At 36.6% G+C, this 21,631-nt stretch overlaps 1 protein-coding gene across 4 annotated transcripts in view; it reads left to right on the top strand.

Moving 5' to 3' along the window:
- LOC115214470 (tektin-3) overlaps positions 1 to 21,532 on the top strand; it is a 59,457-nt gene extending 37,925 nt beyond the window's left edge. For all 4 annotated transcript variants that reach the window (XM_036504919.1, XM_036504917.1, XM_036504920.1 and 1 more), the window contains exons 2-7: positions 1,184 to 1,903; positions 4,496 to 4,566; positions 6,997 to 7,140; positions 9,789 to 10,011; positions 14,675 to 14,829; positions 20,480 to 21,532. In XM_036504919.1, the coding sequence (XP_036360812.1) occupies positions 1,196 to 1,903; positions 4,496 to 4,566; positions 6,997 to 7,140; positions 9,789 to 10,011; positions 14,675 to 14,829; positions 20,480 to 20,726 (1,548 nt within the window). In that variant the 5' untranslated portion in view covers positions 1,184 to 1,195 and the 3' untranslated portion in view covers positions 20,727 to 21,532. The remainder of the gene's footprint in view (positions 1 to 1,183; positions 1,904 to 4,495; positions 4,567 to 6,996; positions 7,141 to 9,788; positions 10,012 to 14,674; positions 14,830 to 20,479) is intronic.
- Positions 21,533 to 21,631: the final 99 nt, after the last annotated feature.

The raw sequence follows: 21,631 nt of genomic DNA, 5'->3' as shown, positions 1-21,631 counted from the left end.
TTCTGGTCCTCTTCAAGTGTAAGGGTGGAGGCTGGGTGGGGGTCCTCCATATGTGCTAACTTCTTGGAAAATCTGCTCTTTGCTAGTGTGTCATTGCAGTTGGGGTGGAGGCTTTTGAAGATCTCCCATTTGGCTAAAAGCTTAGATATTTTTCTGCTAATGCTTGAAACTAGGGTCAAATTGCAGTGGGTGGTGGGGGAGGTAGTGACTTGAGCTGTGGATTACAGTTTCCTAATTAGGTTTCCTGTAATGGTAGTACTTGCTTGTTTTCAGGTTTAGGGTCATATCTAGGGAGTTGGCCATAACTGTTATGGACATGCCAAATTCTTTGGATATTTTTATCAGATCCTTCCTAAACTTGACTATAGTGTAGCCATTCATATGGCTTGAGATTGCCAGTCTGTTATCTCTGTATAGGGCTGTGTGGGTGTGTACATTTCTTGAGGGTATTCAAGATAAATAACCTGATGAGGTCTCTGTAGGAAACCTACGAAACTTTAAGTTGCATGAAGCTGAATCATACTATTTTAAATAATAATATACGTAACTCCTAATGTAGTAAACTGGCAGAATGGTTAGCATGCTGGGCAAAATGCTTAGTGGCAGTTAATTTGTCTTTATGTTCTGAGTTCAAATTCTACCGAGGTTGACTTTGCCTTTCATCCTTTCAGGATTGATAAAATAAGTGTCAGTTGAACACTGGGGGTCGATGTAATTAACTTACCCCCTACTCCAGAATTGCTAGCCTTGTTTCAAAATGTGAAAGTAATATATGTAACTCTTACAAAATGGGTTCAGTACCTCTTTTTCATTTGTTCACTCACCTATATGTGTGTGTGTGTATGTATACATTTATACATTTGTACATACGTACATACATTCATTCATTCATTCATTCATTCTTCCAGTCATTGTATTTGCTTAGAAAGAAATTTGATGTGATTAAAGTATAATTTTAATATTATAAATGTTGAAAAGGAATAACAGAGTGAGTATCAATCATGCATTTATACTATAAACGATTATTATCATTATAGTGAAACCCAACACTATAAACATGGCATATTTGTTTTCTTTAGTTCTTTTGTCATTAATGACAAAGATGACTAATTTTTTTTGTTCTTTATATTTCAACACCTATGAACAAACTGATATCTGACTTGGATTTTCATTTGTATCACAGGTTCATTGTGAAATGGAGTTTCTGGGACATACACAGAAAGCTAGGTATATGTTTGGCTCTGGTAAAAATTCCACTGGCACCGGAACCCTGCCAACAATTACTCGTCAGAATTCAACCTTAAGGGTGCAGGATTTCTATCCTAATCCACGATATTTTCAGCGTTCCTTAACACAAATTCCCTGGCAACGACAGCAGAATGCAAACAGCCTACCTCAGAGAGCTGAAAGCCCACTGTCTATGAATAAGAAGGCAATGTTTTCTTTTGGAAATACCAACTTGAACTCCTTCAAACCTGCTCCTGTCCATCAATCACACCCCGTATCTCTCTATACCAGTTACACCCCAAATGAATGGGAACGCTTTAACCAAAGTAATTATTTTACATCTGATTATCTTCGAAGTGGTGCAGAAAAACTGAGGCTTGATACTGCGAGAATGTGTAAGGAAGCTGATGAGAAAACACAACGTACTCAGTCAAATAGTGGTAAAAGATTAGGAGAACGCATCTCTGACATAGTCTTCTGGAAAAACGAGCTTCATCATGAAATTAACAACATCATTTCTGCTACATCAGAACTGAAAAATGCAAAGCGAATGCTTGAAAAAACTCTGGCAGAAACGGAAAACCCACTGAATTTGGTGCGAGAATGTCTTCACAACAGAGCTCAGAAACGTGGCATTGAAATGGTCCATGATGATCCTGAAAAGAATTTGGTCAAAGTAAGTAATCTTCTGGAATATTTATAATGTCAAATTATTGCAGGCACAGGCATAGCTTCCTTCCTGACAAGGTGCCACACAGTGGCATCTTGAGCAAGTGTCTCCTATTATAGTCCTAGGCTGACCAAAACCTTGTGAGTGGATTTAGTAAATGAAAATTGAAAGAAGCCCTTTGTATATCACCATCATCATTTGATGTTCACTTTCCATGCTGGCATGGGTTGGATGATTTGACTGAAAATTGGTAAGTTGAGGGGCTGCATCAGGTTTCAATCTGATTTGGCAAGGTTTATTCGACTAGATGCCCTTCCTAATGCCAACCACTCTGAGAGTAGTGGGTTCTTTTTACGTGCCACTGAAACAGGTGCCATTAACCTGACACTGGCATTAGCCACAACTATGGTCTCATTTGGCTTGACAGGTCAACACAAGAATGGTGTATCACCAAGGGTTTCAGTCACCTGTCACTGCCTCCATGAGGCCCAATGCTCAAATGGTGCTTTTCACATGTCACTGGCATGGGTGCCAGTCAGACAGCGCTGGTATTGCCTATGACTATGATTTAACTTGGTTCAACAGGTCTTCACATGCACAGAATATCACCTAATGATTAAAGAGTGCTTTTAACGGCCAGTTACATGACACTAGCTTTGGCCACGACTACAATCTCACTTGGCTTGATGTCACTGCTTCCATGAGACCCAATGCACAAATGGTGCTTTTTACGTGCATGGCATAACTCCAAAGGTCTCAGTCGCTTGTCATTGCCTCTGTGAGGCTCAACATTTGAAGATCATGCTTCACCACCCTTAGAGTGCAACACTTCTTCACACAGCTGTCCTCTTCCATATGCATTACATGATTATACTAACGCAGTCATCTCTCTTGCACACCCCATCTGATGCTTCTTATATCCAACTTTTCTCTCAAGATGCTTACATTCTGTCATGCATGCACACTGACATTACACATCCAGCAGAGCATATTAGCTTCATTTCTGACAAGCCTATGCATGTCCTCAGCAGTCACAGCCTATGTTTCACTGCCATGTAGCTGGCTGTTTGCACACAGGCATCATACAGTCTGTCTTTCACTCTGAGCAAGAGGCTCATTTTTACCAACAGAGGTAGGAGCTCTTTGAACTTTGCTCAGCCTATTCTTATTCTAGTAGCTATGCTCTCAGAGCATCCACCCCCTTCTACAGACTTGGTCACCTAGGTAACAGAAGCTATCGACTACTTCTATTTTTTGTTCCCCCTGGCATATGATGGAATCTATTTTCTGTATGTTTTTGGTGTTTATTGTACTTGTGCATCTTCCACACACTAAAACTATCTTTCCTATTAATCTTCCTCTGATATCGCTGCACCTCTTATGTGTCCATAGCTTACACCAGGTACATTTTATAGAGTTTCTACCTACACCTTTTCTACAGATTGAGCAGGGCAATCTATCTGAAAGGATTTGTGATTTGTCTGCCTTCCTGCTTACTAAAACTTTGGTTTTTTTCTAAGTTAACTCTAATGCCCTTTGATTCTAGACCTTGCGTCCATACCTGTAACTTTTTCTCTCGTTCTGGTAGTGATTCAGCTATAAGACCAAGGTCATCAACATAGAAGAGCCCCCAGGAACAGCCTGTCTTGAATTCCTTTGTTATCACCTGAAAGACTATGATGAACAAGAGGGGGCTGAGGATTGGTCGTTGGTGAACCCCTACTTGTACCCTGAATTCTTTGCTATACTCATTGCCAACCCTCACCTTACTGACAGCATCCCTGTACATGGCTTGTACAGCTCTCACCAACCACTCATGTATCCCTAGATCCAGATAAGGGATCAGGGGGACCCTTTCAAAGGCTTTCTCCATGTCAACAAAAGCCAAGCACAGAGTTTATCTTTAGCTAGGTATTTCTCCTGCAGCTGTCTTACCAGAAATATAGCATTGGTGGTGCTTGTCCCTGGCACAAACCCAAGCTGCATCTCATCTAAACTAACTCTCTCCCTAATTAGTTGGCTATGACCCTCTCCGCAACTTTCATCACTTGATCCAACTGTTCATTTATTTATATGTGATTGTGTGTATCCCTTGTCTTGACATGTGATGCTTATAAATGAGCATCACTACCATGCAAGCAATATAGTTTGTTTTCCGTTGTCAATGAAAACCATGTCTGGCCAAAGGAAATATTACCTTACCTGGAAACAGATGAGAGGGTTGGCAGCAGGAAGGATATTTGGCTGTAGAAAATTTGCTTCAACAAATTCTGTCAGACCCCTGCAAGCATGGTAAATGGGTGTTAAATGATAATGATGATTTTGATTATGACATTTGTGTTGAATCTTTGGCCATGACATTCCTTGTTCTGTTTAAATATGGTCAAATATTTAACTCTTGCTAGCTCAGCTCACCTAGATATAAATAATTGCCATGGACAAATATAAAGCTCATTGTACAGAAACCAAAATATGAATTGCTAATCTTAAAAATGAATAAATAATGCTCATTAAAATATTTTTATACTGACTAACTGTTTAATAAAATGGCAGATAAAATAACATTTGTTTCTTTTTTTGTTGTTACTGATATAACAGGAGGTGGAAACCATGAAAATATGTCAGGACAAACTGCAAGGGATGATAGAAAAGGTAACAATACAATTAAGGTTAGTAAATTTATTAATGGGAATTGATCTTGTTTTGATTCCATGACAAAAAGCAAAAGAAAAGGTTTAAGAATTTCTGCAAGTGGATTAGGGGAACTGGCTTTTAAAAGCTGATATTTAACTTCAGTTTTATGGCAAGAAGTCAGATGATGAGAAACAAATTTTCTATTGGCAGAATGCCAATGGTCTCTGATAATGTTGCACCTATTCTTGAGAGCAAGTGAATTAAAGTAGCTTGCATCACATTTGAACTCTCAGTATCTGAGCAAGTTATCTAACATCTTAGCTACAGTGCAAGTTATCTAACACCTTATCTCCAGTGGTTTCTGTGTAGATGTCAAAAGGTTATGGAATGGGACAACAAAAATTCAGCTCTCATATGTTTATTGTTGCAAAAACCAATGTAGTTCAGAACTGGTTGAAAGGATCCTTGTGATGATGATGAGGATACTACCAACCTCTGACGAACTAATTGTAGAGACTTTCTTGTTAACAACTAAACATTTTCTTTGATCTCTCCCCATCTCCAGTAAAAAAAAAAAAGCTCGAACTTTGTATTATTGGGAGAAGGAAAGAGAATTGGTCAGTGTTATAAGCACATCTCTTACATTGCAGACCACCTTTTATTGATGTGGAAGCAGATGTAGAAGATGAAGTTACTGTAGTTGCTTGCTGTTCTTGTTATTATGGACAATAGAGTAGCTGAATCATTAGACACCAGGACTAATTGGCTATCAGAATTTTGTTATACTGCTCTAATTTCTAAGTTCAATTCTACCAGGATCAACAATGCTTTCAATATTGCTAGACTCAATAAAATAAGTAATGGTAGTATAAGTTAATCTTGTGTTAATTTTGAGGTTTTCAACGGCTCACTGAATTATAGTGTAAGTTATGGCTGTGTGCTTTAAGAAGTTTACTTCCCAATTATATGTGCTCAGGTTCAATCCCACTTCATGGCATTTTGAATAAGTGTTTTCTGCTAGAGCTATGGACCAGGTGAAAGCCTAGTGAGTGGATTTGGTGGATGGAAACTGACAGAAACCCATCATATGGTGTGTGTGTGTATGTGTGTGCATGCATATATGAGCATGTTTCTGTCTCCTTGTCTTGATATCTTGCAACAGTTATAAGCAAGTTTCACCATCTGTGGCTTTTGTTTCCAATCTGCTCTAAAAACAAGTCTAGGGAAATATTATATTGCAAACTTTTTAACTACTCACCTCTGTTTACTATGAATAATATGCTTGTGCTAACTAGCATATTATTTGTAGTACAGATATTGCTTTGTGGTTAAGAAGTTTGCTTCCTAATCACTGCATGGTACTTTGGACAAGTTTTTTTCTAAAATCCTGGGCTGATCAAAGCCTTGCAAGTGGATTTACTTGATAGAAACTGAAAAAATCCCATTGTATATGTGTGTGTATGTCTATTTCCTTCCTTGTCTGGATATTCCATGATGGTTGTAAATGAATGTCAGTCATAACAAGTGAAGACATATCTAGCTATGGGGAAATATATTGACTGACTTGAAACTGGGTGATAAGCATTTGACCAAAGAGAATCTGCTTCAATGAATTCTGCCTGATCTATGAGAGCATAGAAAAGTGGATGTTAAAACGGTGATGATGGTGCTAACTTAACTATAACCTTTATTCACATACGTGGCTTGGCTTTGTACGAATGTAAGAACTTATTAATATTACTGTTCTTGTACATGCCCACTTCCTTGGCTACACATCAGGCCCATGAAACACTTTTCAAGAAACAGGGTCTTCTTTTTACTTTACTCATCAATGAACTACACATCATGTGATATCATGTTGTTCTTGTTCTAGTGAGTGCTTATCTTTGTTTCCGCAAACATACACAGCTAACAGATTAAACAATGATATTGGCATACTAAAAAATGAGTCTTCACATTTTTCTTATTTCATACATTTTCAGCTTTTCAAAGCTGAAAATTAATCAAGTTTATTTTAGAATTCCTTGTAATTATTATGCTAATCTTTTGGGTTTACCTTGTTTAGCTGGCTACATAAAACTTGAAGTCACTCACTTTCATTTCCTCCAAACATTTTATTTTACCCCTTCTCGTAATGTCTTCTCACCCATTCCTCTCATTTAGTTGCACAGTCTGTCCATTTCCTTCCCTGTCTATATCTCTTTCTTTTCTATCTGACTTTATATCTCTCCTTTCTTAATCAGATTATGCATTGCAATGAATAACATTTTCCTAAAATACTGAATCTGACTCTTATTTACCCATTTCCTTTTTATTTGATTCCTTTTCTCTCTCTCTCTCTCTCTCTCTCTCCTCTCTCTCTCTCTCCTCTCTCCCTCTCTCTCTCTCTCTCTCTCTCTCTCTCTCTCCCTCTCCCTCTCCCTCTCTCTCTCTCTCTCTCTCTCTGTTTTCCTTTGTCATTTCAGTCGAAACACTGCAGCTCAACTTGAACTTCAGAAGGACAGTGGAAATAAAGTTGTCGCACAAAACCTTGATGAAAATGCTTTCCACCTTCGTAACCTGTCAACTGACATATCATATCAAAGCGGTGTTGAAAAGATTGACACCACGTAAGTGATAAAATGAAAGAAATAATAATAAATAAATAATATGATGTAGTTTTGGTGAAACATTGTGTGGTATAACTTTAAAGAATGTTGTTGTTTAAGGCCAGAACAATGTGAGAAGGTACAAAATAAACTACAACAGGAAAAGAAAACAAAACAAAGTTGCAGTTTTACCTTGTTTTTCTATATTTCGTGGTCATCATCATCATCATTGTCGTTTAACATCTGCTTTCCATGCTAGCATGGGTTGGACGATTTCACTGAGGTCTGGCGAACCAGATGGCTGCACCAGACTCCAGTCTGATCTGGCAGAGTTTCTACAGCTGGATGCCCTTCCTAATGCCAACCACTCCGAGAGTGTAGTGGGTGCTTTTACGTGCCACCGGCACGAGGGCCAGTCATGCGGTACTGGCAACGGCCATGCTCAAATGGTGTTTTTTATGTGCCCAGGACATTTGGTAAAAGTGGTAGTTGGAAAAAGTTGTTGCTCACACATCTGAGCAACGACTTTTTCCAACTACTGCTTTTACCAAATATCCTGAAAAAAGGGTCTTCACCGCGAAATATAGAAAAACAAGGTAAAACAGCAACTTTGTTCTTTCCTGTTGTAGTTTATTTTGTACCTTCTCACATTGTTCTAGCCTTACACAACAAACTTCTTTAAATAATAATAATAATGATGATAATACTTTCAAATTTTGGTGCAAGGTAGCAAATTTGGTGGAGGGGGTCACGTCGATTATATTAACCCTAGTATTCAACTGGTACTTATTTTATTGACCCCAGAAGGATGAAAGGCAAAGTTGACCTCAGAGGCATTTGAACTCAATGTAAAGATAAACAAAATGCTACCAAGCATTTTGCCTGGCATGCTAATGACTCTGCCAGCTCACTACCTAATAATAATGGTTCCTTCTAATTTTGAAGGAAGGGGCAACAACCCCACTACTTGGCTGTTACTTTATTTTGTCAACCCTGAAAAGATGAAAGGTAAAGTTGACCTTGATAGTATTTGAACTCTAAACATAAAGAGCCAGCAGAAATAATGCAAGGCATTTTGTCTGATGCATTAACAATTCTGCTGGCTTACTGCCTTAATAATAATAATAACTTAGATATGTTTCAATCAAAATTGTCCCAAGCCATGTTTAACTTAATAGTACCACCTGATAGGTTCTGTTCAGTCATATTAAAATCAAGTTTTGTGGTATCCTAGCCCATTCAAGTAGGAAACAGTTGATTGAAATGTATCCAGGTATAGGTGGTTTGTCTGTATTCCTTGAAGAAATTTGTCCAGATAGCATTTGAAGATTATGGGATCTTTTTCTTTGATTTGTTTTGGTATAATACTTCGTATAGCAGAACTGGTAAAGTAATTGTGTGGGTAGTCTAATTTCTGTAGAGGGCATATGACATAGGGTCCCTTTCTTGGATGATTGCTTTTAGTTATGTATGCATGTACCCAGCCACTCACTTCTTTATTGAGTTTTCCTGGTGATAATAGGAGTTCAGGACCAGTTGTCTGGGAAGTTCTTTGTGTTGATAACCTAGCTCTCATAGCTGAATTACATAAAAAGAATTGTAAAAAAAAATTTTCTAATTATGAAAGGTAGTCTAACTTAGGTAAAACTTTTATTTTACTTAACAAGGAAGAATGCAAAACTATATTGTCATCTGGTATGCAGTCATTATTAATTTGCTGAAAAGAAGTTAATAGGAGTTCTATAGTGTGTATATAATATAAACTATATGTGCTCAGTGGATGCAGTGGCATCATAAACAGCTTGACAGAAAAGGGCTTTGTATATTGCAAATGCACAGAAATAGCAATTAAAAATAGACATGATGTGAATTCTTTTAACTGCCCAGAAGTCTCAGTAAAGATAGTTTACAGCTACTGTTACTTAGGTAACCTAATCATCAGTAGAAGCAAGTAGTGTGGAAGTATAGAAGCTTGAGTCTGAGGTGGGAAAAAAACTGAAGGGAACTATTACCTCTGTTTCCAGCAGGGATTCTCTTTCTGAATGAAGAGCAGATTGTATTATGTCAACCACTTTGGTAAGTTTGTCTCCACTGAAAGCTTGCCTGTAAAAGTTGACAACATACCTCTGGTAGAAAGCTTGTTTCTATTTTTATTTTTTTGTACCAGTATTTAACAGTTTCTGCACAAATCAGGCTCATTACACATAACGCATCGCAACACAATTACTTTTGCTAACCCTATTATCCCAAAAGTGAATAAAAGAAGAAAAAACATCCCCATTACTTCCAAACATTATCTGAACAAGTTTCTTCATGAGATACCAGACAAATCACTTATACCTGGATACATCTCTATTAAAAACAGCTCACTATTTAAACCGGTTATGATACCACAGAATTTGACATAAATATGACTTAACAGATTCTATCTGGTGGTGCTGTTAAACTGGACATGGCCTGAGCCAATTTATATATATGCATATGAATATGCCAATAGGTGTATGTGTGTGTGTGTGCTTACATACCTTTACTCAGAAACATACACCCATTCATGAATATAGCATGAATATATATATGCAGCTAGAAAAATGTATAGATTTACAAATAATGACAACTTGTATATTGCCATAAAGCAACATGTCATCAGATGTATCTCTGTGATTTGGCAGGATAACAGTGCCAGAAACATGGTGTATGTTTACCAATAATAACATCAAGCAATGTCAAGCAGAGCGTGCCTCTTCTAAACATCTGTGCAGTGAAATCAACACGTTGCTTCAAATATGCTGCAGTGATATGTGGCAACAGTGGAATACGACAAATCAAGCTTTGACAGACCGAATTAAAGAATTGGCAACAGCTAAGAATAGACTGCAAACACATTTATCAAAGGTAAGTCATTGAAGTTGTAGTTGTGGTTGTTGCTTAGGTTAAGGTCAACCTTGATCAGCAAACCTAGTGATCAAATATAATCCAACTGTGACCATTCCATTTATTTTCAGATAGTCATAGAGGACTACATGACATCTATTGATGGTGTGAGGCCTAGTGATTGGGTAACTGAGGCCTCAATCATAAGTTCATGGATTCATCTCCTAGCCTGGCAGCCACACTGTCCTTATGCACAGCACTTTATTTCATGTTGCTCCATTCCACTCAGTTGATTGAAATAAATATTAAGACTGATGGAGTGTTTGGTCAGTGTCAAGTTTATAGAGCAAGAAAAAGAGTGTGTTCAGCATGGGCTGCTGTATTCTGCTTTAACCCTTCAATATCTAGGGCTACATTATCTAATGTGTCCTTTTTTTTAAAGATGAAATCAGTAAGATTTAATCTCTATAACTAGAACTTTTGTAGTTACTATCTAGAATAATACCTACATAAAAGGTTTGTAGGTATGCGGTACTTTGTTATGCAAACACAATATACTATGAAGTATACTAAATGTTGTTTTTTCATAAGTCAATACCATGCCCCACTGTGTCAGCAGTGCTTGTTACATTACTTTTTTAAGGTTGTTTCTACAGATATTCTATAGAAACTACAGCCACTCTGATTTTTGCTATAATGTTTTGTATCGAGACATCAGATGTAAAATAGGGATGAGATCGGAGACAAAAGTAGGTAATGAGTGTATTTGCCATACAATGTCTTGATATGAAATGTAGCAAAAATCAGCGCTGGTTATAGTTTCTATAGAATATCTGTAGAAACAACCTTAAAAAGTAATACCTACATCGTCTACATTATATTAGAACTAGATACTAGAACTTTTAAATTTGATTTAAAATGGTTAGTTTGAGGCTCATGTGAAACCAACCAACTTCTGTCTGTGTCATTTCGAAAGCCTGATTGAAACATAAACGAATTTCTACTGAATTTAATTGTAGTAACTCATGATTGCAATTTTAAAGTTATCACAGTTAAAGAAAATTATTTTTAGTGTGTCGAGCGACCAGGTAGAGGCTCTTTCATTGGTTCGATTGCGTGGTGAGATTTTTTTTACACATATATGTAATATGTATATATCATTGACAGAAGTTAGAGATTTTATTCAAAAGCTGAGAGTTTTGTGTATTGGCACTTATTAAACATGAATTTGTCCATTATCACTCTGCAACTTCTGACGAAATAACTTCTAAAATATAAAATTTTGTCAAAAATGTTAAGAGTAAAGCCTGTTCTATGTGACACATTCTACTAATATCAGAAGTTTGAAAGTGTTTAGTTAAAAAAAAATTAATTAAATAATCTGTACGTCTAATTGAATAGATCCGATATGGATGAATGGCAAAGTCGACCTCAGCGGAATTTGAACTCAGAATGTAAAGACAGACAAAATATCGTTTCTGAAATACAAAATTTTGTCAAAAATGTTAAGAATAAACCCTGTTTTATGTGACATATTCTACTAGTATCGGAAGTTTGAAACTGTTTAGTTAAAAAAAGTTAAATAATCTATATGTCAAAGTTAACCTCAGTGAAATTTGGACTAAAAAACGTAAAGACAGACGAAATACCGTTAAGCATTTCACCCAGCGCGCTAATGTTTCTGCCAGCTTGCTGCCTTAGAAAGTAAACATTATAGGTACAGGAGTAGCTGTGTGGTAAGTAGCTTGCTTACCAACCACATGGTTCCGGGTTCAGTCCAACTGTGTGGCACCTTGGGCAAGTGTCTTCTACTATAGCCTCGGGCTGACCAAAGCCTTGTGAGTGGATTTGGTAGACAGAAACTGAAAGAAGCCTGTCATATGTGTATGCATGTGTGTTTGTGTGTCAGTGTTTGTCCCTCACCATCGCTTGACAACCGACGGCGGTATGTCTACGTCCCTGTAATATAGCGGTTCGGCAAAAGAAATCAATAGAATAAATACTAGGCTTAGAAAGAATAAGTCCTAGGGTCAGTTTGTTCGACTAAACTCGGTGCTCCAGCATGGCTGCAGTCAAATGACTGAAACAAATAACAGAATAAAAGAATTGATTTTAGAAATATATTCTTTATTCTTGTAGCTGAAGCATTACTCCCTTACTCTCTGACATGAAATTTCATAACATTTTACTTCATAACTCTTCTACTAAAATTTGTTCAATGCAATGAGTGATTCTGAATTCCTCATGCATTCTTCTATCATTTAAGCCTAAGAAAGGTATACTTTTAATTTAAAAGTTTATGTTAATTGAAGATGAATAGGTGCCTTACTGCCTATATTCGCAGATATTCGCAGATATTTTGATGTAACGTTTTTTTTACTGAACCAAATCTCAAACTCTTTATGCCAAAGTTAACAGTTTGCAATTTAGTTGAGAACTGAATTAGTGGTGAAGATTGGAAGCCGCTGCGATTGATGAAATGGTGGACTTCAGAATATATTCAACCACTACCGTGGTTGAATGATATTGTTACGCAGCATGCAAGGGCCTTCCGATGCCACCACGGGCCCTCACACTGGGAACAGCCCGTGTGCGACGGCGGCGCTCAGCAAACTGGAAATCCACAATGGGAAGGGGGGGGAAGGCAGCAAACGCAGCCAAGAACAACAACAACAAAAGAAAGAGACACTCGCAGCGGAGTTGCGTAATTCAAAGCAATTTTTTTTTAACAAAAGCATTCAACAACAAAGGTTAACAAACATTTAACAGAGTTCGATTCTTCAAAACAAATCATTTAACATTTAACACAATACAGGGTTCTTTTCCCTTCTTTTAACACAATTAACAGTTCTCTTTTCTTTCTTTTCTTTTCAACAGTCTTTCTCTTTTTTTTTAAACATTTACAAGTTCTTTTTTTTTTTTCCTTTTCTTTTCTACAGTTTACGTCAGTCTTGCTTTTCTTTCTTGAAACATTCAACACATTTAACACATCAAAGTTCAAAACATACAGAAAAACAACATTTACCAGAAGATTTTTTTCTTAATTTCACTTCTGCAACATTTTCTGAACTTCACATCTCCTACTACACAACTTGCCCGGTCGCTCAATTGTCATCTCTCTCACTGACCATCTCTCGTCCCCGTCATCTCCCTTGTCCGGTCTTCCACTCACTGACTTGGCAACTCAGTGCTACCTGTATATATAACGGCGATTGCCCACCAGAAAGAGAAACATACCATAAGTCAACAGCATGTAACTCTCTTCCCAACACTGTCTTTTTTTTAAACTTTCCGTGACTGTATGGGGCCAGAGATCAAGTGCCTACGGCCATTAATAACCGTGCTCCTTGACAGGACAAAGGAAATACCACTGTCCTGAACAACTGGAGCACTAGTTCGATTCCAACTAATGGAACAAGGGGCATAATGTTTTTTTGTTCGTCTACATTTTCCTTGGCGTTCGTAACAATATATATATCCTTATCAGCCATTGCTGGCATGGTATCAGAAAATAAACTAAGGGACATAAATAACTAAGTAGTGATTGTTGTCCAGTTGGTATAATACCAATTTCCTCAGCTTACCTAGTAACTGGAGGTCTGTATCAGTTTCTGTTAGTTACCAGGGTGTTGCAAATGGTATATCAGTCTTTTATTAAATCATCAGTTAATTTATTCTATAAATTCTTAAAGGTACCGATTTATATTTGGAGTTTTATAATGGAACAAAATCAGAACAGGATACAAACTTTCTTAGAAGTATATTTAATTAACCATGTGGTGGTGATAGGAAGTGAACTTAATTCAAGTAGGCTTTGAACTTAGAACCTAAAAAGATAGAAACTAAATACTGTTAGGTGTTTAACTCAGCCCAATACTCCACATGTGCTATGCTGTTATTAGCCCAGTAGTCATTGTTATTACCAAGCACCAGACAGTTAACTCTTTTCCTACCATATTTCTATTGAAATACACTACCTTTGTTTAAATTAATTTTGAAAATATTGAAGAATTTACTCAAATAACCATGTCATTATTAAATAGGTGCTTGGCCTGTAAATTAACACAAAATTTTGATTGGAAATTTTAAATTAAATCACTTTTGAACAAGAAATTTGAATTATTGAATCAAAGCTGGTTTCAGGCAAGTTTGTATCAAAGGAGCTAAACAAGCCAATGAAGAATACTCTACATGACTTTTGAACCACTAAAAATATCAGCCAAATCTACCTTAGATTACACCCTGCTATTTTATTTAAGGAATGACATGTGGGATAATGTAAAACCTACAGACATTATATTTGAATAAATTAAGATGATCACAGTTGGAATGCATTTGATCATAGGTCTGCTTGAACTGAGCTGACCTGGCACCAAACAGCAATAACATGACCTGTACAGCAACTGGCTGAAACTTATCTAAAGTATATTGACATAAGCAGAGTTTGAATACTGAAAATAAAAGGGCAGAGATAAACACTATAAAGCATTTATCCCAGCCCTTTTGTTGTATCCCATTTATCCCAGTCATACCTTTTGTTGTATTCACTACATTGATATTGAAAAAATAAGCAGGTTCTGAAACTTATTACATAATTTTTTCCATAAGATACAATATTAAAACAAGCTTTAACTAGAAATAATGATGATATTATTATATCTATGTTTATTTCAACTGACTGCAGGTTCTACAAGAAATATTTGACATGAATAAAAGCATTGAATATCTAAAGAAATCTATTCAAAGTAAACAAGCACCATTACAAGTTGCCCAGACACGGCTTGGTACTCGACTGTTACGACCAAATATGGAGTCTTGTTGTGATCCAGCATATGTTTGGTAAGGTTGTCATATGCAGTTATGCAAGTATACATGTTCAGATAAGTATACATACACTTACGTATGATAATGACACGTGTCATTATCATCATCATCATTTTTACATGACCTAGTGGTTAGGGTGTTGCACTCTTGAATACGAGATCATGGTTTCAATTCCTAGACCAGGTGGTGTGTTGTGGTTCTTGAGCAAAATACTTATCTCCAGTTGCTTTGCGATCACTTCGACACCTGATGCATGCAATATATTGTACACCTGTTCAGGCAACATCAATTTGATGGAGTGAGTGAACTAATGTACAACTCAAACATTTGATCACTGGAATGAAATCATTTGTGCAGGTCATTCATCAAAGGCTGAACACTCATACATCGTCTTCAATGGGAGAGTCTATTATTTTTACATCCTCTTTTTGTGCTGACAGGGTTTGGATGTTTTGACAAGATCCAGTGGGTTGGGGGCCATGTCTTGCACCAGTGTTTCAGTTTTTATATGGTTTCTATGGCTGGATACCTTTCCTAACAACAACCTTCACAGAGTGTACTGTGCTTTTTCCATGGCACCAACAATAATAAGGTTGCCTTGTAACTCTCAAGATTAAAGATTCTTCTTGACTTAGAGGGAGGACAGGAGATAAGGTGGTTAGTTTATGTGAGGTGTTGAGAGGTTAAAGTTCAATTGAAGGAACAGGTTTATTATTGTGCAGGAGATTCACATCTCCCTCTCATTTTACATGGTTGAATAGGTGTAGCTGAAGTGTCTGAAAAAGATGTAAATATGGTGGTGGTGAGGTGCCTGAACATACCCTGAAAGTAACATGTCTTAGGAAGAGAAAAGAGCTGGAGATAAAAGAATCAGGGAATGTGGGTAGGGTTGCAGGTGGTTGGATACATTTATAGGATGACTAGCGAATTTTGCGCAGAGGTGAGGATGGTAACTATGAGTGAATACAATAAGGATGAGGCATTGAATCAGACTGGGAACAGTATATAGGGGAGGAGTAGTGACTGGCAGTACAGAGACGGTGATATGGTTTGATATTTAGTAACAGGTTCTATTTTAATTTTTTTTACAACAAATAAAGTCGATAGGAGAGGGATGAGAGGTGGTGTTAGAAGTCGTGAGTGAAGGGTGATTGGTAGTAATAATGAGGGATGGATGTCAAGAGGAAGTGATTATGTTACTTGTATTTAAGAATTTTTATTTATAAAATTGATTTTCTTTTAAAAAGAAAGTATGTATTCTTCATTTTCTTTTGTTCATTTAATTTGTTTTAATTTAAAAAAATAAATTTCCTTTTTTAGATGTTATTAGAAAACGTCACAAGAAGTACCTTTTTGCAAACTTTTAGTGACCTAGGTACAAAATTGTGGTCTACAACTTAAAACATATATCCAGACAGATATATATATATATATATATATAATTTGATATCCACTTTTCCATGCTTGCATGGTTCAGACAGTTTGTTGAAGCAGATTTTCTATTGCCAGATACCCTTCCTGTCATTAACCTTCAGCTTTTAACCCTTCGTATCGTTAACCCTCCAAGCAAGATATTATTTCTCCATGGCTGGACATGTTTTCACTGAAAATTAGACATGAAGGATACCACTTATATGATGATTTTACTTGTTTAGAAGTATTGCAAACCAAGGAGACCCAGACACACATATATCATCATCATCATCATTTGTTTTCCATGCTGGCATGGGTTGAATAGCTTGACAGGAATTGGTAAGGCCAGGGGCTGCGCCAGTTTCCATCATCTGTTTTGGTTTAGTTTCTATGACTGGATTCCTTTCCTAATGCTAACCACTCCTCAAAGTTTACTGGGTGCTTTTTATGTGGCATTATCACCGGTGCTTTTTAAGTGGCTGCAAAGCAGTGCCTTTTTATATGGCATATATAGGATGAAAAAAGCACCCAGTATGCACAGTGAAGTAGTTAGCATTAGGAAGGTTACCCAGCTTAGAAATCATGCCAAAGCAGACATTGGAGCATGATGCAGTCCTTGGACCCATCAGTTCCTGTCAAACTGTTGTAAAGTGGGTTCCTCCCACTGGTGTGATGTGTCACTGCCATTGTACTGCAGTTGCTGTTTTACATTAGTAGCCACAATAATTACTAGTTATCAGATATCATATCTCTTCATACCGGAATAGTAATAGACTAATTTCTTCTGTCTTATTATTGCTGATAGCTCCACAAGACACTGACTAGAAATGTTTTTTATATAATCAATATCTTTTCTTCTTAGGGTCTACTTTTAGGAATTCATTGCTCTTCCTTTTCCTTGTGGTTTTGACTTCTTGTAATGGTGTTGGTACCTGTAAAGTGTCATTTAACCAATCCATCAGTATTTCTACTCTTGTTGGTTGCTTTTCTATGACTCTTTCCTTAAGCTGATTTCTATGTCTCTTTTCCATTCCATTTCTGCTTCTTACACCATACATCATTCTTCCTATGTATGTTACAGTTTCTCCTTCTTTCCAGTATTGCTTACCATTTTTGTACATTCTTATATATACCTTATCGCTAATTTTAAGGAATTTTGGCATGTCTTTACTCGCATGTATTTTTTCTTCACTGGTAATAATTTATTGAATATTGACTTCACTTTTTTGGCAAACATTAATTCCGCTGGTGAACTTCCTTGGAGATACCCTGTATACCCTTAAGAATTGTTGGATTGCGACCTCGTCCATGGCTTCCTTGTCCATGGCTTCCTTGCAACATTGTCCATTAGCTTTCTTTAAAATTCTCTTAAAAGTGTCCATGAACTGTTTGGCCCTTCCATTTGATTTAGGCTGATATGGTGCTTTAGTTTTATGTTCTAACGTGAACATCATGTAGAATCTTTTAAACTCACTGGATACAAACTGTGTTCTGTTATCAGAGACAATTATATCTGGTACACCAAATCTTATGAACAGCTTGTGTAAAAAGTTTATTACCGTGTATGAGGTCGGTCATTTACACATTATGACCTCAGGCCAATTTGCGTAGCTAGCCACTACTATTAAGTAATAATATCCATTTACTGGACCTGCAAAATCGGAACCATGGTGTTTTCACTTCCAGCCAAGGTTCACATTTAGTAGTAGGTGGTTTTGCTGCCAGTGCACATCCTCTGCAGCCTTTTACCAGGTTTTTAACTTCCTTGTCCATGCTTGGCCAGTATACGAAACTTCACATTAGCGCTTTCATTCTAGAGAAGCCTAGGTGTCCCACATGGAACTCTTTTAGCATTTCCTTCTTTAATGTCTGTGCTATGATCACCCTCTGAGTATATATGAGTACACTATCACATATAGAGTAGACTTTTATTTCCTCTTGTTGACCAGTTTTCTTTTTGTCTCATTAATAAATTTGCCACTTCTCATATCTTTTTATTTCTTCCAAAGTTACTGGTAGTTCACACATGATGTTCCACATGACTTCTTTTTGTTTCAGTTCATTTGACTGCTCCATTTACACTATTACACAAAGTGCTTTTGGGTTTATCCCATAAATTAAATTTCCCCATACATTCAGTGCCAAATAAATTCATGGATTTTTTCAACACATAAACTTTCACTCTTTTGGTTTGACCTTTGAACGTTATATTACAAATGTGTTCGCCCATGGAATATAATTTCCTTCCCATAACACCATATGCGATTTTGTTTGAATTACATAATTTTGGTTTACCCATTTGTTCTCATGTTTTCTCATTTATGGTTCTGATATAATTTCCTGTGTCTAACTGCATTCTTACACTACTGGTTTCAGTTCTCACATTCATGAATTTTCTGTTTGTTATAGTCACAACTTTTCCTGCTGACAAACTATTTGCGTTTCCTTGTTTGTTCCATTTTCCTATCAGTCTAGTTTTGCAGTGTAATTTTTATATATCCTGTAAACACGCAGCAAAAACACTTTGCTTTTTTATACGGACAATCTTTTTTTAGGTACATCCCACCACATGCCATACATGGGTCTACATCCCAATATATTTTCTGTTTTTCCTACGACACTTTGTCTTCCGACTTTTTTGCACTGGTCTTATGTGGAAACATTCTTTCCATTGAATTTCTTCCCCATCATGCCTTAATTTTAATATTCTGCCACACTCTTCTGACAGTTTCTGCAATGTCAAATCCTGGTTCATTTTCAGTTTTGATAGAATTTTCGTTCAGATTTCTGCATCACTTTTATCTGTAAATCCTTGTGCAAAAATCAAACACTTGAAAGAATCTGGAGTAAGCATATCCAGTCTAAATCTTTCACATTCTTTGTTGACTTTGCCTGTATAAGTAGTGAAGTCTTCATCTTCACTCTTTTCTATGTTTAAACATTTCCATCTAGTATTAACCAGTGAGCTCTTTTCACTAAACATTTTGCACAAAATGTCAATTGTGTCAGTGAAATTTATGCTGGACACTTTTTGGGGCAATATGAAGTTACTATACTTCTCATGCTCTGCTGTCTCTAGTTTTCTTAAAACTAATGCGTTTTCATATCATCCATCCAATCCTGGCATTCCTTTTCAAAAATTTGTTGAAATCTTCGAAAGTAAGCCTCGGAGGTGACTCTTTGTTGGGGGTCATCTTTGAATTCACTTATGGAATTTGCTACATGGTCAGGTGAAAATGTATTCTCTGGTTTGGTTATCAACCTCATTAAGTGTAACATTTGCTGCTGCAATCCTTGTTGTTGTTTTTGTTTTTCCTTGCGTTGTTGCTGTTTTTGCAACTCAACTAGCCCAGCTAACAAATCTTTCATATTTAATGATTTTCGTCAGTTTGCACAAGAAGATTTTTGTTTCTTTTTTTGTCGAGTTATTTAATTTTCCACATGAATTAGTTTAATTTCTCTGGGTGTTTTTTTTTTCACTTAGCGTAAATTTGTTTTTCCTTGTTGCCACTGTTGTAAAATGGGTTCCTCCCATTGGTGTGATGTATGACTGCAGTTGTACTGTAGTTACTGTTTTATGCTAGTAGCCACAATAGTTACTCCTCTTCAGATACCATTGTACCTCTTCATACTGGAATAGTAATACATTAACTTCTGTCTTACTACCGCTGATAGCTCCACAAGACACCAACTAGAACTGTTGACTCTCAACTCTTCAACTCTCGACCCTCTCTTTGCAACCAGCTACTGGTCTATTTATTATGGCTTCCTCATACCACTTTTTACCGGGAGGGGTATACAGTTTCGCTATACAACACAAACCATCCAATCCATACCAGCTTGGAACATGGGCATTAAATTACGTTGATACATACACACAAACATGACACATACACATATGATGGACTTCTTGTAGTTTCTATCTACCAAATCCACTCACAAGGCTTTGGTCAACATGGTGTTATAGCAAAGACACTTGCCCAAAGTACAACACTGTGGGACTAAACCTGAAACAACATGGTTTAGAAGTGAATTTCTTAACCATACAGTCATGCCTGTGTCTTGAAACGGAGAGGTAAAAGATCAATACATACTTCCTCTCCTGCAACATTAAACTTTCTTTATATCTGTGTGTGTGTGTGTGTATGTTTATTTAATACTACAGGTATTCATTTATAATTTGCCAATTATTTACTATATTTCTACAATTTAACATTGATATTTATGTTTGTATGTTCTTGTTTGTTGCCAGGTTGGTTGGAGAAGTGGGTGAGATAACAGAGACAGTGGAATGTCTTATCAAAAAATTACACCATGCTGAAAATGCTGTGCAAGATCTACATGTACTGAAGTCAAATCTAGAAGCGGACATTAACAATAAGTCTCACTCTTTGTTTATCGACCGAGAAAAGTGTTTGTCTTTGCGTAAGACATTTCCCTTGGCACCAATTTGCAGCATCTACACAATTACCAAACCAAATATTCCTATACATTGTTAGAATCTCAGACAGGTCATATTTATCAATGTTATATATTCTCCCTTTACACCCAGTCTAATATGTACATATGTATATGTGTGTGTGTGTATGTGTGTGTGCGCATATGATGTACGTGTGTGTATATACAGTATATATACACAGTATACAACAGACACACATGCTTTTCTTTTAGAGTGAATGTAAAGAGGGAACAATTACTGCTATTTTAAAGTTTGGTTGCCAAGTACTTGTTAGTATGAAGGATCTTTTGCCTTTAGTAGTTGGTGATGGTCATGGTAAGGATATTAGTTGGTTACTTTTTCAGTTTAATTGAGACTACTACTATTACAGTTGCTGCCAATGTGGTTTTTGTACTATCATATCTTGCAGCACATGGGTTAATATCTTATTATTGATAGATATCATTTTAGGAAATGATTACTTCTTGTGTCTACACTCAGGAACAACCCCTTGTTTTTGATAGGTCATTTAAAAGGATGCCTAAGAATATATTTTTTGATTGGACAGAGCAGGCATCTTTTTGGTTCACTGATGTAGAAGTCTCCAGTTTTAGCAGTGGATTCAGATATTTCATTATTTATTGTTAATTCTTTTCTTCACACTCTAAATGTGCTGGGTTAGTGAGATGGAATTTCATTTGTTTCTGAATCTGTAGGAATGAATGTGTTGAGTACTCTTGAACTTATTCTCTGCAATTAAGAAAAGCATTTGACATACACACCAGAATGTGAGTTTTCTGTAAATTTTGCTTAATTGGAGTTTAAATTTTAAAAACTGGACCTGGCATGACCCGATGCATTCTACTCTTAAAAATGCTAGGTAAATTGTAATTGAAGAAATCCTATATTGTAGATTTCTATAACTGACAAAGGGAGGCAGATAAAATCTGCCTTTTATAAGAGATA

The sequence above is a fragment of the Octopus sinensis genome, linkage group LG7 (assembly GCF_006345805.1).
Source record: "Octopus sinensis linkage group LG7, ASM634580v1, whole genome shotgun sequence".
Classification (NCBI taxonomy): domain Eukaryota; kingdom Metazoa; phylum Mollusca; class Cephalopoda; order Octopoda; family Octopodidae; genus Octopus; species Octopus sinensis.
The sequence above is the reverse complement of the archived record's forward strand: the minus strand, read 5'-3'. Positions and strand labels throughout refer to the sequence as shown.